Source organism: Nannospalax galili, unplaced genomic scaffold (assembly GCF_000622305.1).
Source record: "Nannospalax galili isolate Female #2095 unplaced genomic scaffold, S.galili_v1.0 scaffold63, whole genome shotgun sequence".
Taxonomy (NCBI): domain Eukaryota; kingdom Metazoa; phylum Chordata; class Mammalia; order Rodentia; family Spalacidae; genus Nannospalax; species Nannospalax galili.
In genome coordinates, this window is record NW_008355272.1 from 543,908 (window position 1) to 557,847 (window position 13,940).

A 13,940-nucleotide genomic window follows, 5' to 3' on the forward strand; every position below is an offset into this window, starting at 1 on the left:
ATGATCTCCTGTCTCAAGGGAATATGGCAGAGAATATACAACAGGACATCAGAGATCCTCTGGATTCAGCATGCATGTACGTGGGCAGGCATATACCCTCCATACACGTGCACACACCACACATGTACCCCCCACACATACTCATACATACACATACATACACAAATTTTTTCTTTCTTATAAAAAATTAAATAAAACATACAGAGAGCTGGTGACAAGTATTTCCTATAAAATCCTGGTTTTGAGTGAAATCCTATAATTTGCTCTGTGAATTATTATATTTCTTGATTTAACACTATTCATTGGATAGAAACTAATCAAGTAGCACTCAAACAGCCTGTTGTTGGTTTCAAATCAACAGATTCTATTTTATTACCTTCCCCTTTGTCATCCTTTAAAGAGTATGAATTTGTTGAATATTTTAGAGTCAAAAAACTTCCAAAGTGAGTTTCCCCCAAATTATGTAGTCTTCAGGTCATCTAAGTAGTTTTTGATCAACTACTACATTATAGGAGAGTATTATTGTGATTTTAATAACTGGGTGAAATAGTTTCTCCCTTGCTGCTTTCTACTGAAAACAATATCTGGGGTAATTCAAATATATTCCAAAGCATCATTTTAATCATATTCTTTGTTGAGGCATCCAGTCGTTAAGCTGCTGTGTTAGCCAGGGAAGAGACAGAGGTCAGGGGAAGACCTTGAGCTTCAGTGTCTTTGGACCAGAGGCAGCTAGAACTATGTTATGACAACCTACACAGCAGCTATTGTATTCAAAGCCTGACATTGAATTCTTTAGACTTGAATTAGAAAAGGCATTTCTTTGATAGATTTCTTCTTGTTCTAGTTTACAGGCAACTAATCCTCACTGCATTGGATCAAACAGATGGGCAGAATCAATTCAGGAAAGCGAGCAATGCCAGTTCTGCTCAGTCTTCCCTCAATGAACAGCTGAGGGCAGAGGGCAAGGCGAGGAAGAAAATTCAGAGATGCCTAAACCCAAGATAACTTAGCAAGGGAGAAGATTAAAAAGACAATTGGAAATATAAGCCCCGGCAGGTAGATGCACTTGCTGTTGAGGGAGATCTGAAAACTCTGCAATAATGCTAAACATACCCAGGCTTTGGGTGCTGAGGGTATTGAAGGAGCAGGGGCAGACAGAAGCCGTTGTGATGTCAAAACAATTGAAAAGAGTGTCAGCATCTCTAAGGAGGAAGGAGGTCTGGATTTACTTAAGTCTCTATGCCTGTGATCTAGCACTCTGTGATGAGCAAGCTAATTACTGCATTTAGGCAATTAAGTCCCAAAGAAACAGGGACTTCCAGAATAGTTTTAATGTATGCTTATTAGATCTTTCTAGGCTTGACTAGCCGTTTGGTGAGAAGTCCCAGCTAACAGTAAGAAAAGGAAAACTAATGAAAGTGAGCTGGAAGTAAGACTCAGTTCCTATTAATGCTTTTTCTATCTGCCTTTACATATGAAGTGCATGGTCAGATGCTTCATTTACCAACAGTCAGTGAATCCCCCATCTGTCCCATTGCCTTGGAGCCTCTGGCGCCTCCTGGTCCTCTCTTCTCACATATGCCCATTATTTTTTCCCTTCTTGTCCCTGAATTTATTCTGGTCAAGGCTAAAATATTTGTCTATAGGAAAGGACCTCAAAAGGCTAATTTGGATAATGCTCCTCCTTCCGTTGACTTGCTAATGATGCTAAGTTCTCAGACGTTATCTTTCTGCCACATGAGTCAGGTTCTCTTGGCCAATGATAAATCTTCCTCTAACTCAGTACGAGTGCTGTATGAGAAAGAGACACTAACCCATAAGTGTCTACATATTGCCAATGAGGCCCTTCCCTTGTTTAAAGTAGAATGATAGGTAAAAGTATGTCATTGTTAGGCATATACGAAAGCAACTGGCAAAACGCATCTGTATGTGTTAAAGTGTGTCACCAAACATAATCATAATCAATATAATCAATATATACTAATAATATATTTATAAATATAAATCACAAAATGAAGTTTTATATTTATAGATTTGCGTACAAGCAGGCAGCATCCTCCACCTCTTCAATAGGACACAGGTGTGTAGCATGGACTTGTCCTCCACTTGGAAAGCTAGACTGGTAAGCTATGGACTGATGCCTTCTTCCCAGGTTTGGATTCACCTGCTTGCTCTGATCACCACAAACAAACTTGACTGTTGAAAAATCCATGTTTCAGCATGCTGATGAAGGCCTTAACAATGGTCCAGTGCGAGAGACTATAGCAATCAGAGAACATGCCACACTGGAGCTGTTGGAACTAGGGAAGACTTTCAAGCAAACAGTGAAGGAGCCCTCACCACCTTGTGAGGATATGGAACATGGGACCAAATGATATTAGTTTAAGTGCTACAGAAGCATTAAAGTTGAACAACATAATTACCCATCCTTCCTTGAGACATAGGCTACATAACCTGAGACAGTACAGGGGGAATCAGTCTCTGATATACTGGCTTGTAAAAGCCATTAGAGATACTTGGCCATCTCCAATGGAGATTCCCATGCTGGAGGACAATAGAGGAGGGACAGGTATTACTGAGATAACTATATATGAGAAAAGCAATGTATGATGCCCAGTTCACTGGGTCAGATAGGATTGTATTCACCAGGGACTTAAAGAAGAACTTGATTCAGTAGGGACCTCGATTAGTATGGAGCTTTAATGGCTTTGCTTAGTTCCATAGTGGGGCAGGATCTTTGTGAAGAAGGAGATACTGGAAAATTCTGGCAAGATTTGTGTCTAACCCAAATTCCTAAAGAAAAAGTTGAAAAAAGCCAAATTCTGTGCTGAGAAGCTTCTGGAAGTCTCTAAAACCCAAGGAACATTTCATATACAGAAAGCATACTAAAGATAAGAACTGTCCCAGGGGTGGATAATGACTCCCAAAGTTTAAATAGGGTACATTTCTCTCCTGAAAGGTTATGCTAGGGGTAGAGGCAGTTTGCCCAGCCAGGGCCTCCCCCAGTAGGCAGGTGTACTCAATAGAGAGACAGCAGATATGGCTACAGCCAGGAAGAAGACCCAGGGCCTACCTGACCCGGGGAACCAACAGATACAACAGGGGCAAGAGGGGTCCTATTCCTCCTTATCCCTGTGCAGGGTCAGGCAAATTGAGCCAGCCCCAACGAGTTCATCGTAGATATGGAAATACAGGGAGGCTCCATGTAAAAACTCCAGGATATGAAATAGCTCCAAAAAGATAACTGAAGAACTAACTAAGTTGATGTCTGTCTCTCTCCCGTGCTATTATACCCAACATAGATCTGTTGAGAAAACAATTGATACAAATGGATAAAATCTTTCCATGCTGTGTTAGAACTTGTTTTGTTTGATTTAGCATATAATGCTATCCTCTGAGTATTTTACAGATGTGGAACCCATTTGGGAGACATCAGGTATACCTTCAAAAACCAGGATGGAAAGTAAATTCACAAAGGGCACAGGGGCCAGATATATCTGTGAATTCTTGGGAGCTTTATCATTGAGTAAAGCATAAGTGATACCCCCCAGGCTGGTTGGGAAAAGTCTACAACAGCTTGGGCCTATAGATGCCAAAGAGAAAACATATATCTTATAAAAATAAAACTGTACAATTGTTAAATGAAAATTCCAGTAACAGGGGTGGGTTGCCCCTTATGAACCATTGGCCAGAGAGGCCCTGGAGGCCCTCAAACTGATAAAAGCTATTGCCAGTAATGTTGTTTACACAACAAAAGAAGCTCCTAATGTCCTATTACTGAAGATGCCACATGATGTGAGTGCAGGTAAAGGAGAGATCAAGCTGGGACTAAGCTGGGATGGATGGCCTTCATACTGCCAGAAGGTGTTATGTAAGTGGCTGAGGTAGAATTGTCCCCTACAGTCCTGCCTAATGATGGAATCCACATGCTGCATGATTCACATGTCAAGCAAGAAGTGCCTGATGCAATAGTGGCATGACTAGTATATGTACAACCAACAAATTTCTAATTGGATGTAAGGCCTGCTCCTTGGAAAGAAACACACGTCTGGTACTGCAGGTCAGGCCAACACCTGATGGCAGGAGAAGTTATAGGTCCCAGTGGGGAAGTCACTATAGTTGTTTTGTTAGATGAATATGGTGTACCTGTTAAGGACCCATCCAAGCATTTGTGTTTACACCCATACATTAGGTTATAATAACAGTCAATGTTTGTCTAGATGTTCCTGCTTCTTTCTATTTATGATTTTATAGTAGGATTAATATTGCCAAAAGGGGCCAACAGTCCATTAAAAATAGACAATAAAAAGACCCAAGAGTTCACTGTCTCACCACAATGAAAAAAAAAAAAAAAGATAAACCTACAGCTGTCACCCACTCCAAGGCTCAGGGACTCTTGCAGAAGTGGATGGCAGAAAAATGTAAGAACCAGAGGATAGAGTAGAGGGTTTCATGGACTTGTCCTCTGCCTGGCAAGCTAGACTGGCAAGCTGTGGGAAGATGCCTTCTTCTCAGGTTTTTATTCATCCACTTATTCTGATCACCACAAACAAACTTAACTGTTGACACTCACAGGAAGGGAGGGCAGAGACAGTCAGTCATGCCTTCCATCCAACCAACTAGCCTGAGTTGTAATTGGGGAGGGACTAAGGATAGGAACAGGGGACTGGGGGGGAGGGGAGCATTTTGCCATCTTGGGCAGCCACTGGGAGGTTACAGGGTCCCTGCCACAATGTAGAGGCGAGACCACCCTCACCCACACCTCTGTAACTCCCTCATCCATTGTGCTGTTAGGAAGCCCAGATATACTCCCTAGGATTTTCCAATCTGTGGTTTGGGGAATTTGCACCTTGCTTTGTTTTGGGGATGGCAAGAAGAGGGGGCAGAATGCCAGGTGTCGCCTTGAAGGGATTTTAGTAACAAGGTGTGATGTTTCAAGTGTGAATTTTCTCAGAGCACAACTGCACCTACCTTCATTTGACAGCTCATCCTTATTTTCTGTATGTCAAAGACTCATTGATCCTCTTAACCAGGACACTTCCACTAGAAATGCAAAAGTCATTCCCTTGTCTTACCTCTGGAGGTGATGGTCCAGAACATCTTTTTCTGCATTCAGCAGCGTTGCAGCATGAGCCAGGAACTGACGGCTACAGTTTACAGATTTGAGTTCCAAAATCAGGAGACCCAAGCAGAACATGGCTCCCATCTCCTCCAGTTCACTGGTACCAAACTGTAGGCCCTGCCAGTTAAACAAAACAGTCAATAGTTACTAGTGTGAACTGAGTGGTGGCAATTTGAGATTGGGAAGAGGGACCCATAGAAACATGCCTATTACAGCAACTGAGGATATTTGCTTATCAGTTACTGTCCAAAGTATTTTGTCATGTACATAATGGGTTGGCAGATCTCAATCTATATTCTATGGCCATTATGGGTTTCCTGGGACAAAAACAAGCTGGAGGAAGTGATAAAGGGCATGGGTAGCAGGGGATCAATTAGCATGCCCCATGGCAGTCAAAGTCACAAAGTATTTTGAAAAGGAGGTTCATTGTGGCTATGAAGGTTTACAGATAATCTTTCTAAGAGACAATTCACATTACCCCTAATTCATCCATCAATGGAGAAGAATAAAGAAAATTCTTGTATGGGAATACTGAAACAGTGGAAAACAAAACATGGCTCCCTATAATTACCTTTTGAGCTGTACCAAGGTAATGCATGAAATCAAAACCAAGTCATGGACTCCTCCGTATAGACCACATAGTTAAAAAATAAGCACAGCAGCCATATATGGGGTCACATGCCTGCCATCCCTCACTTGGGAGGCTTCAGCAAGAGGATTATAAGTTCTAGACTGCCCTGGACTATATACTGGCACCATCTCTCAAACCCTGTTTCAGGGAGGGGAGAGAGAGAGAGAGAGAGAGAGAGAGAGAGAGAGAGAGAGAGGAGATACCAGATGTAGTAACTGCTGTGCGTGTTTTTACAGACTCACAAATGTGAAATTGCTAGTTCTTTACTAAAGCCCTATGAAGTAGATAATAATTTTCTCTAATCCAAACAAAAGGGGATTCAGACACATAAAACCAAGGAACTTATCCAAGGTCTCACAGCTACTAAGTAATAAAGACTAGTAAGGGATTCTGGTTTGACTATGCCACATGAAAGTATATACATAAACTCAGACAGACTGTTATACGATAAGGTAGAAAGTGTTTTCTTCAAAACAAGATCACAAGTGGATTTGAATCACAGTTTCACTATTTTCTAATGGTATAATCTTGGACTTGTGGAACTGTATTGCCCTTGGCCACTTCATATGTAAAATGGGATCATAATCCTCTTCTCCAGACACCTGAGCATTTAATGAGGAATGATTCAGAATCCCCATAAGCTGATAGAGATACACTGAGCTTTCTTCTTGATAAAGACATTATGGAATTCAGTACAAACTTAAGGTCTAATATTTTATTTCACCTAAATAAAAAAATCAGTGCTGGATTATTTTATTTAATTAAATGTTATCATATTATTTATTGTGTATTTCACTAGAATGTAGTAACCATGCAAAATAATAGGTTGCATTCGATTTACTAGTTGACTATTATATATTTCAAAATAACAAGATTTTGAATTCACCAGCAGAAAACATTGTACATATGTGATGAAATAGATGTGATAATTATTAACCTGCTTGATCATCAGACATGGACCAGACTATAGCACTGTACGCCATTAATATGTACAATCACTATTTCAAGTAAAAATAAAATACAGACTTTCACAGTCAGATAACAGTGTTATATTATAGAGAACAAAAATAGGGCAGTATAATTTTTTTAAAGATTCATATAAACGTCCCTCTCACCCCCAAATAAGCCCTCAAAAATTGTAAAGTGGGAAGCCCCAAGCCTCACAGAAGACTTTCAGAAAGTCTGAAGTCTGTTTTAGCTGCTTGAAAATTGGATTTGTTGCTTGTTCTGACACCTGTTTCCTAAAGAAAGGAGACATGACGTCAGAGGTGAAGGAAGCAAGTTCCTCTGTAAACAGCAACAGTACAAGGGAAAGACGGATGTTGAACAAATTGCTTTTTTTTCCGTAAGTCCACAAAAGAACACTTTCTAAAAAGAGAGAAAAATCCCTTAGTCCCTTTCCATGTCTGAAATTGTAAGGTCTGACTCTTTGCCCAGTCTTGTATAGTCTCTCTTCTTCCTTAGAGAAGGGCTGGGCTGTGTCAGGAAGAAGGAAGTCCGTATCACACACTTCTGGCCCTGGGAAAGTCTACAAGAAATGTGAGCAAAACTCTAGCCCCTCCCACAGAGGTAACACACCCCTTCCACACTGGAAATCTGGCACAGGATGACACAAGTCCTGAGGGAAACAAATACCATACTGCTCAGACTATTAATGGGCTGAGGCCATTTCATCACCACCAGTCCACCTCTACACAGCAGCAGTGCATAATAACATAATGTGAAAACTGCTCCTTATTCCAGTGCTGGCCTGCTTATACCAGGCAATAGTTGGCATCATAAAAACACTAGTCTGGAAAACTAAAGGAACTTGTATCACTTTATTAGCTATTAGACCTGAGCAAGTCTGCTATATCCTTTTGCCCTCAATTGGCTTTTCTTTCTACTTTATTAATTTACTTTCATATAGCATCAAAAAATACTATTTGTTTACATAAATGACCCCTTCTCACTTTCAAGATCTAGTCTGGAAATGAATCTTCAAGGACCAGGATTGAGTAGTACCTCTTTCTTACTTAACACTAAATCCCAGGCATGAAATATACACCCATCAGATTGCACATTTTCCATGCCTGATAATAAACAAACAAGACCACAAAGCTCTGGCAGTTTGTCCTTTGGGCGCAAAGGACATTTGCATTTGGTCAGCATAGAGAATTCATGAGTGCCTTCAAATTATGTTTTCTTGTCACAATTCATGAACATTTAAAAGAATTATTTTTGTTCATGGAAGATGATCCTTATCTCTGGGTATGATATGAGAAACCAGATTTCTGACTTCTACTATGGTTAGATATACTGAGCTCACAGTAGTAAGTTTTTAAAGAGAGTTGTATTTATGTTACATTAAAAGTAAAAGCTGGGAGAGGAGGCAGAGTGCCTTTAATCGATTCCAGCACTACTAGGCAGAGGCACAGAGGGGTAGAGCTCTGAAATGGAGGCCAACTTGTTCTACGTAGCGAGTTCTAGGCCAGCTGGGGCTATAGGCAGAATCTGTCTCAAAAATTAATTAATTATTAAAGAAAAAAATAAAATAGAAAATCAACTTTCTTCTTTAACAGCAGGTTCAGATGATTTAACTAGTAATTCTGTCCCATGGCTAATAACAAATTCTGACTACACTGGTATGGTGGTTTGAATGAGAATGTCCCCTTTAGGCTCTCTAAGTATTTGAACATCTTGTCCCCAGTTGGTGGCACTGTTTTGGGAGGTCTTAGAATGTGTGGCCTGGCTGGAGGAAACATGTCACTGGGCATGGGCTTATAGAGAGTTCTTAAACCTGACCAGATGTCCAGTCCCTGTCTCTGCTTCCTGTGCCTTCTTCAAGATGTTAGCACTAAACTTTCTACTCCAGCCACCCATGCCACCATGCTCCCCTGGAATCTGATCCCTCTGGAGCCATAAGCTCTAATAAACGCTTCCTTCTATAAATTCCCTTGGTCACAGTGCTTTATTCCAACAATAGAAAAGTAATTCATTTTAAATAAATAATTTGTTTTTCATAGTCCATAAATTAAGGGGGTGGTAGAAGGTTCGTGGCATTATTTCAACAACTTAAATTCAAGGCTACACCATCTGCCATTCTTCTAGTTTTCTTCTGACTGAAAAGAGGCTGCTCTAGCTCCATGTAGCACATCATCAAAAAAGGAAAAGGAACAGGAGATGAGAGAAGCCACTAAAATGTTTTTGCTTACATTTTACTGGACAGAAGAGAGTCATAGAGCCACCCCCAGCTTTATAACAGTCTGGTATCAGAGCATTTTAGCTTATTCCATGTTTTTAAGAGAGAAGGACAAGAGAAAAGAGGTTAGAAATGAGTCAGATGAGATGACGGTATGTCCCACCTTGATATTTTGATCCCAAACCTGCTAGAACATACAAGTCCTTCTTTATTCAAGGTAGTAGTTTATGCAGTTCACTGGCACAATAATCAACTGTGTTTCTTGAGAGCCATGTACCCAAAGAATATTTGTTAGATGTGAGTGACACAGAGAGTATAAAACGCATAGATTTAAACAGTTAAGTACTGGTAATTGGTGAGCAAAAGAAGAAAAATAATCATTGAAATAAATTATTGCAGAAACAAGCTCAATTTCACCTTTTTAAATAAAAATATCTTATACACAGAAAATTACTAAGTATGTATTCAAATCTGTAATACATAGTCCTGACCTCTCTTTATGCCAAAGATTGTTGGATATCAAAATGTCTGTTAGAATATAAATTGATTCACACCTTTTGGGAAAGTACTCAATAACACTTGACATAATAATGCCACTTTAGGGAACTATCCCTAATGAACGGATTGAAAATAAAAGTGAAGCTATATGCATAAAAATGTAAATTATGCCAATGTTATATGTAATAATCAAAATTTGAGGGAAATAAAACCTTAAATGTCTAATAAAGGAGGAATGACTAAGGAAATTATAATGGAATAAATTTGATAGGATATAATGAAGCCATTAAAATGATAATTATAACAACCATTTAGCAATATGGAAAATGCTCATGATTTAATGATAAAATAAAGCCCAATACAAATTATGTAATGATGCAATTTACACTGAAGAGTTAACAGTAAAAAAGAGATGGCTACCTAGCCCCACAGCTTCAAACACTGCAGACTTTACTGCTGTACTTTTCCAGTAAATTATAGACATTTGAAAGAAAAAGGTTTCTACAACTGTGTTGAGAAAACTTTAGGACACTGCTGCTTTCTACAAAATGATAAAAATGGTACAGTATACCACTAAATGGGTCTTCTCTTAATCTTTGTCATTCTTAAGAAAATTTACATTTTCATTTCTTTCATTTAGAATTCATTGACACTTTCATGGTCTTTCAACATTTTTAGAAAAATGTCATTTGTATTCCTTATGCATGTATTATTTTTTAATTTTATGTGAATGAGTTTATTTCCTGCATGTATATAAATACACATGTCACACAATGCCTGCGGAAGTCAGAAGAGGGTGCTGGATCCCACCCCTGGAACTGGAGTTACAGACAGTTGTTAGCCACCATGTGAGTGCTGGGAATTGAAGCTGGGTCCTCTGTAAGAGCAGTTGATGGTCTTAACCCCTGAGCCATCTCTCCAGTCCTCATTATCCTTTTAATATTGCCTCTCCTTTATTCCCCACAAGGAAAGAAAGAACGTGACTATTAAGCTGAAGTTTGTTTATACTTCACCCTTCATACCACTTAACCTTACAATTAACTTTTTAACTTCTTCCTTCTGTTATGGTAAATTCAAGATATATTTGTATAAAATGTTCACTTCAATAATTTTCTCTCCAACTACATTGAATCTTCTTGTTAATACAGCCATCTGAAAAAGTTTCAGAAACATAGTTATTTTACGTTGCTTTGCCTAATCATTCATTCATATGCATTCAACCTGGACATTATACATTCTTTTCATTTTTATGGTGTGTTAATAACATAGGCTTTCTTCTAAATTGTTTTATGATTTTTTTCAACTTCTAAGTATATATCTTTTAAACTTTGAAAAAATACTTTTGTGATTTGGTTTTAAAGCTTTCTTCTCTAGTTAAAATGTCCCATTTTTCTTTCTGACATTTTAGGGGTACAATTTATACAAAATTATTATAAGTAAAGCACTGACTGAAGTCCTTTTGAGCTTAACTGTACTGTGAATTGTGAATCCAAACCTATATCAAGGAGGGTTGTGTCTAGAAATAACAAATACAGGCTTGGCTGCTCTGCCCCAGGCCAATTATATATACCTATTTTCTCCCTTCAGAGACTATAGCTTTACTTATTCACTGATGAATGCTGCCATCTCATGGTCCTGTCTTTATGTGATGGTGTCCAGTCCAGAAACAAACGTTGTGGGATCCTCTGCATTTGCCACAAAGCTCCAGACATAAGCATAAAGGAATGGTGCTGGACTTTGAAGACTTACAGCAACCTCTGGCAAATCTGATTTCTTTTTATAAAACTGGGCATCATTGAACACACTGTAAACATGTATGGAGAGATGATATTCTAGGAAGAAATATTGAAGCTAAAATGGATACAATGTGAGTATGCCAAACAAATGTTATTGCTTTGAATGAACTAGATTTACTGCTAGAAATGTGGAAATGCCCTCTGGTCTAGGGCTTGTGATATAGGTGCTTCGTTTAGGGATGAGCACTTCATAGTCACTTATTCTCTGCACCAATTTTTGTTCTGTGTAATACCCTCTCTCCACTCAAAAAGAAGCTTTTTCAATGAAGTGTGAGAATTTCACTAATCTTCACATATAAGGATAGGTATTCAGAAGACAGTGGGATACTGCGTCAATTTAGCAGAATGGTAGAACTAGATTCTCCTACAGGGTTTTAGCCACTGGTTCTGGTTAGATTTGCTTCACATTCAGACAGCATTTTAGTCATAACAAAAACCAAGAAAATCTTTTAGTGCTTCGTTTTCCTCATGATTGCAACAGAAATAAGGTGTGTGTGTGTGTGTGTGTGTGTGTATGTGTGTGTGTATGTTGTGTAAATTAATACTTGATTCATGCACATAATAAATGTCTTCATTGTTATCATCAATAATTTCAAGTGCTTATGTAAACTCAAAAACTGTAACACAGTCCTTCTTAAAGCTATGACCTAAATTATAGCTTACTCTCACCATTATTATTTACCATTATTTGAAAAGTTTCAGAAAATTCAATAAGAAAAATGAGCTATACATACTAAAAAAGGAGGAACCCCATTATCATCATTTGAGGACTGATAATATGCTAAAACAACCAAAGAATCAACTAGAACACAAAATGTATTAGACTACAGGAAGAACTGAGTAAGCAGACAAGGAACAAATTAAATATTCAGAAATCAATTTTCTTTCTCCAAAACACCGAAATAAATTATTAAGTATAACAAAAATTCCATTCACAATAGCAATCTAGCTATAAAATATCTGAGAACGTTATTAGTGATAAATATCTGTGGGTTATGTGATATATCCTAGTACTTCATCAAGAGATAACAGGGAATATTTAAACCAATAAAGGAATACACTGAATTCTGGGACAGCAGGCCCCGCACTATGAAACATCAATTCTCCTCATATTTGTCTATAAAAGCAAAGGAAATCAAAGCACCAACAGGATTTTCAGACTTGGCAAACTAATTCCACTTCAGAGGAACACATGGCAAAAATTCTCATTTCAGAATAAACTTAGCATATAAAGTAAATGATAATATTAATGGGGTTTTCATTTACAGATAGGAAAAATGGAAAGTGATACCTTTTAAAATAAGCATATTTCAAGGCTGAGAGATGGTTCAGCAGTCAAGAGCACTGGTTGCTCTTGCTGAAGATCCAGGTTTGATTCCTAGAACTCACATAGCCACTATCAATCATCCCTAATTGTAGTTTCAGGGGCTCTGACACCCTCTTCTGACCTCTGTGGGCATCACATAACACAGGTGCACTTACTTACATGTAGGCAACATATTCATACATATAAACTTAAAAATGATAAAATATTTTTAAAAATAAGATAAGGATATCTCATTTTATCACACTTTCCTATTTTGCTCTCAGAAAACAAGGTACTTGTTTCTTTGTTAACAAATTTAAGGTTAGCAGTAACTGCCTATCAGCAAGTCTATTGGCACCATTTCTCCAACTGGTCATTAATGACTAGCAATTTTTGCAATAAAGCACTTTAATTAGGGTATGTACATTCCTTAAATGTGATGCTGTTAAACAATTAAGAGATTAAACTACATAGTAAACAATTTTTTCATGTTTTAGTTATTATTTATTTCTATGTGTATGAGTGTATTGCCTCCATGTATATGTGTGCATTCATGTCAGCAGTGTCCATGGAGGTCAGAAAAGGGCGTTGGAAGCCTGGAAGTGGAGTTATGGACAGTTGTTAGCCACCATGGGGATGCTGGGAACCAAACTCAGTCCTCTGCAAGAGCAGTCAGTGGTTTTAACCATTGAGGCATTTCTCCAGCCCCATAGAAAATAAGAATTTTTGTATGCACTGGGAACCTAAAAACATTATGCAATAATCACCTTATTGTAGTGATCTGGAACCAAACCCAACATCTTGAAGTAAGCCTGTCATTAAATGTGATGGGATTAATGCAATCATGGGAGGCAGATCAAATAGAATATACAAATCAGGACAGACCTTGGAAAATGCAAAATTAAATATTGAAAATTTGGAAAGAAACAGTAAAAAAAAAGATATTATATGTCTGAATAGCCTGAAATATCACAAACTACAGGCAAACTACAAAATAAGCAGCAATTCAGTGAAGAAAATTTAAATTCCTTTGATATAAAATTTAAGTGATTCTATGGCAATTGTGTCAGCATACACAACACTGATGCAAACTTAGGCAGACAATTATCCAGCATAGAACTAGGAAAAAGAACAAATGACCACAATCTTGTCTGAAGAATATTGGCAACTGATTGCTGCTAGGTGAGAAAGATCTGATCTTCCTAAAACAAGGGACTCTAGACGGGCTGACTAGATACAGTGGATGGACTTGCACTGGGGAACAGCTGGGGACACTGAAAACACAGTGGCCCTTAACAGGGATGACAGAGAATATTGGTTCCAGTGGGAGGCGGGGGCTATGGGAGGGTGCCAGTGGGGACGGGGGTATAAAGAAGATTGAGATTGTTTGAGATGTTCTGTATGAA

At 38.4% G+C, this 13,940-nt stretch overlaps 1 protein-coding gene across 1 annotated transcript in view; it reads right to left on the bottom strand.

Moving 5' to 3' along the window:
- The window catches only part of Agbl1 (ATP/GTP binding protein like 1), a 912,025-nt gene that overhangs the window by 276,931 nt on the left and 621,154 nt on the right, over window positions 1-13,940 (bottom strand). Inside the window, exon 22 of the mRNA XM_008852348.2 lies at window positions 5,076-5,239. Within this exon, the coding sequence (XP_008850570.2) occupies window positions 5,076-5,239 (164 nt within the window). The remainder of the gene's footprint in view (window positions 1-5,075; window positions 5,240-13,940) is intronic.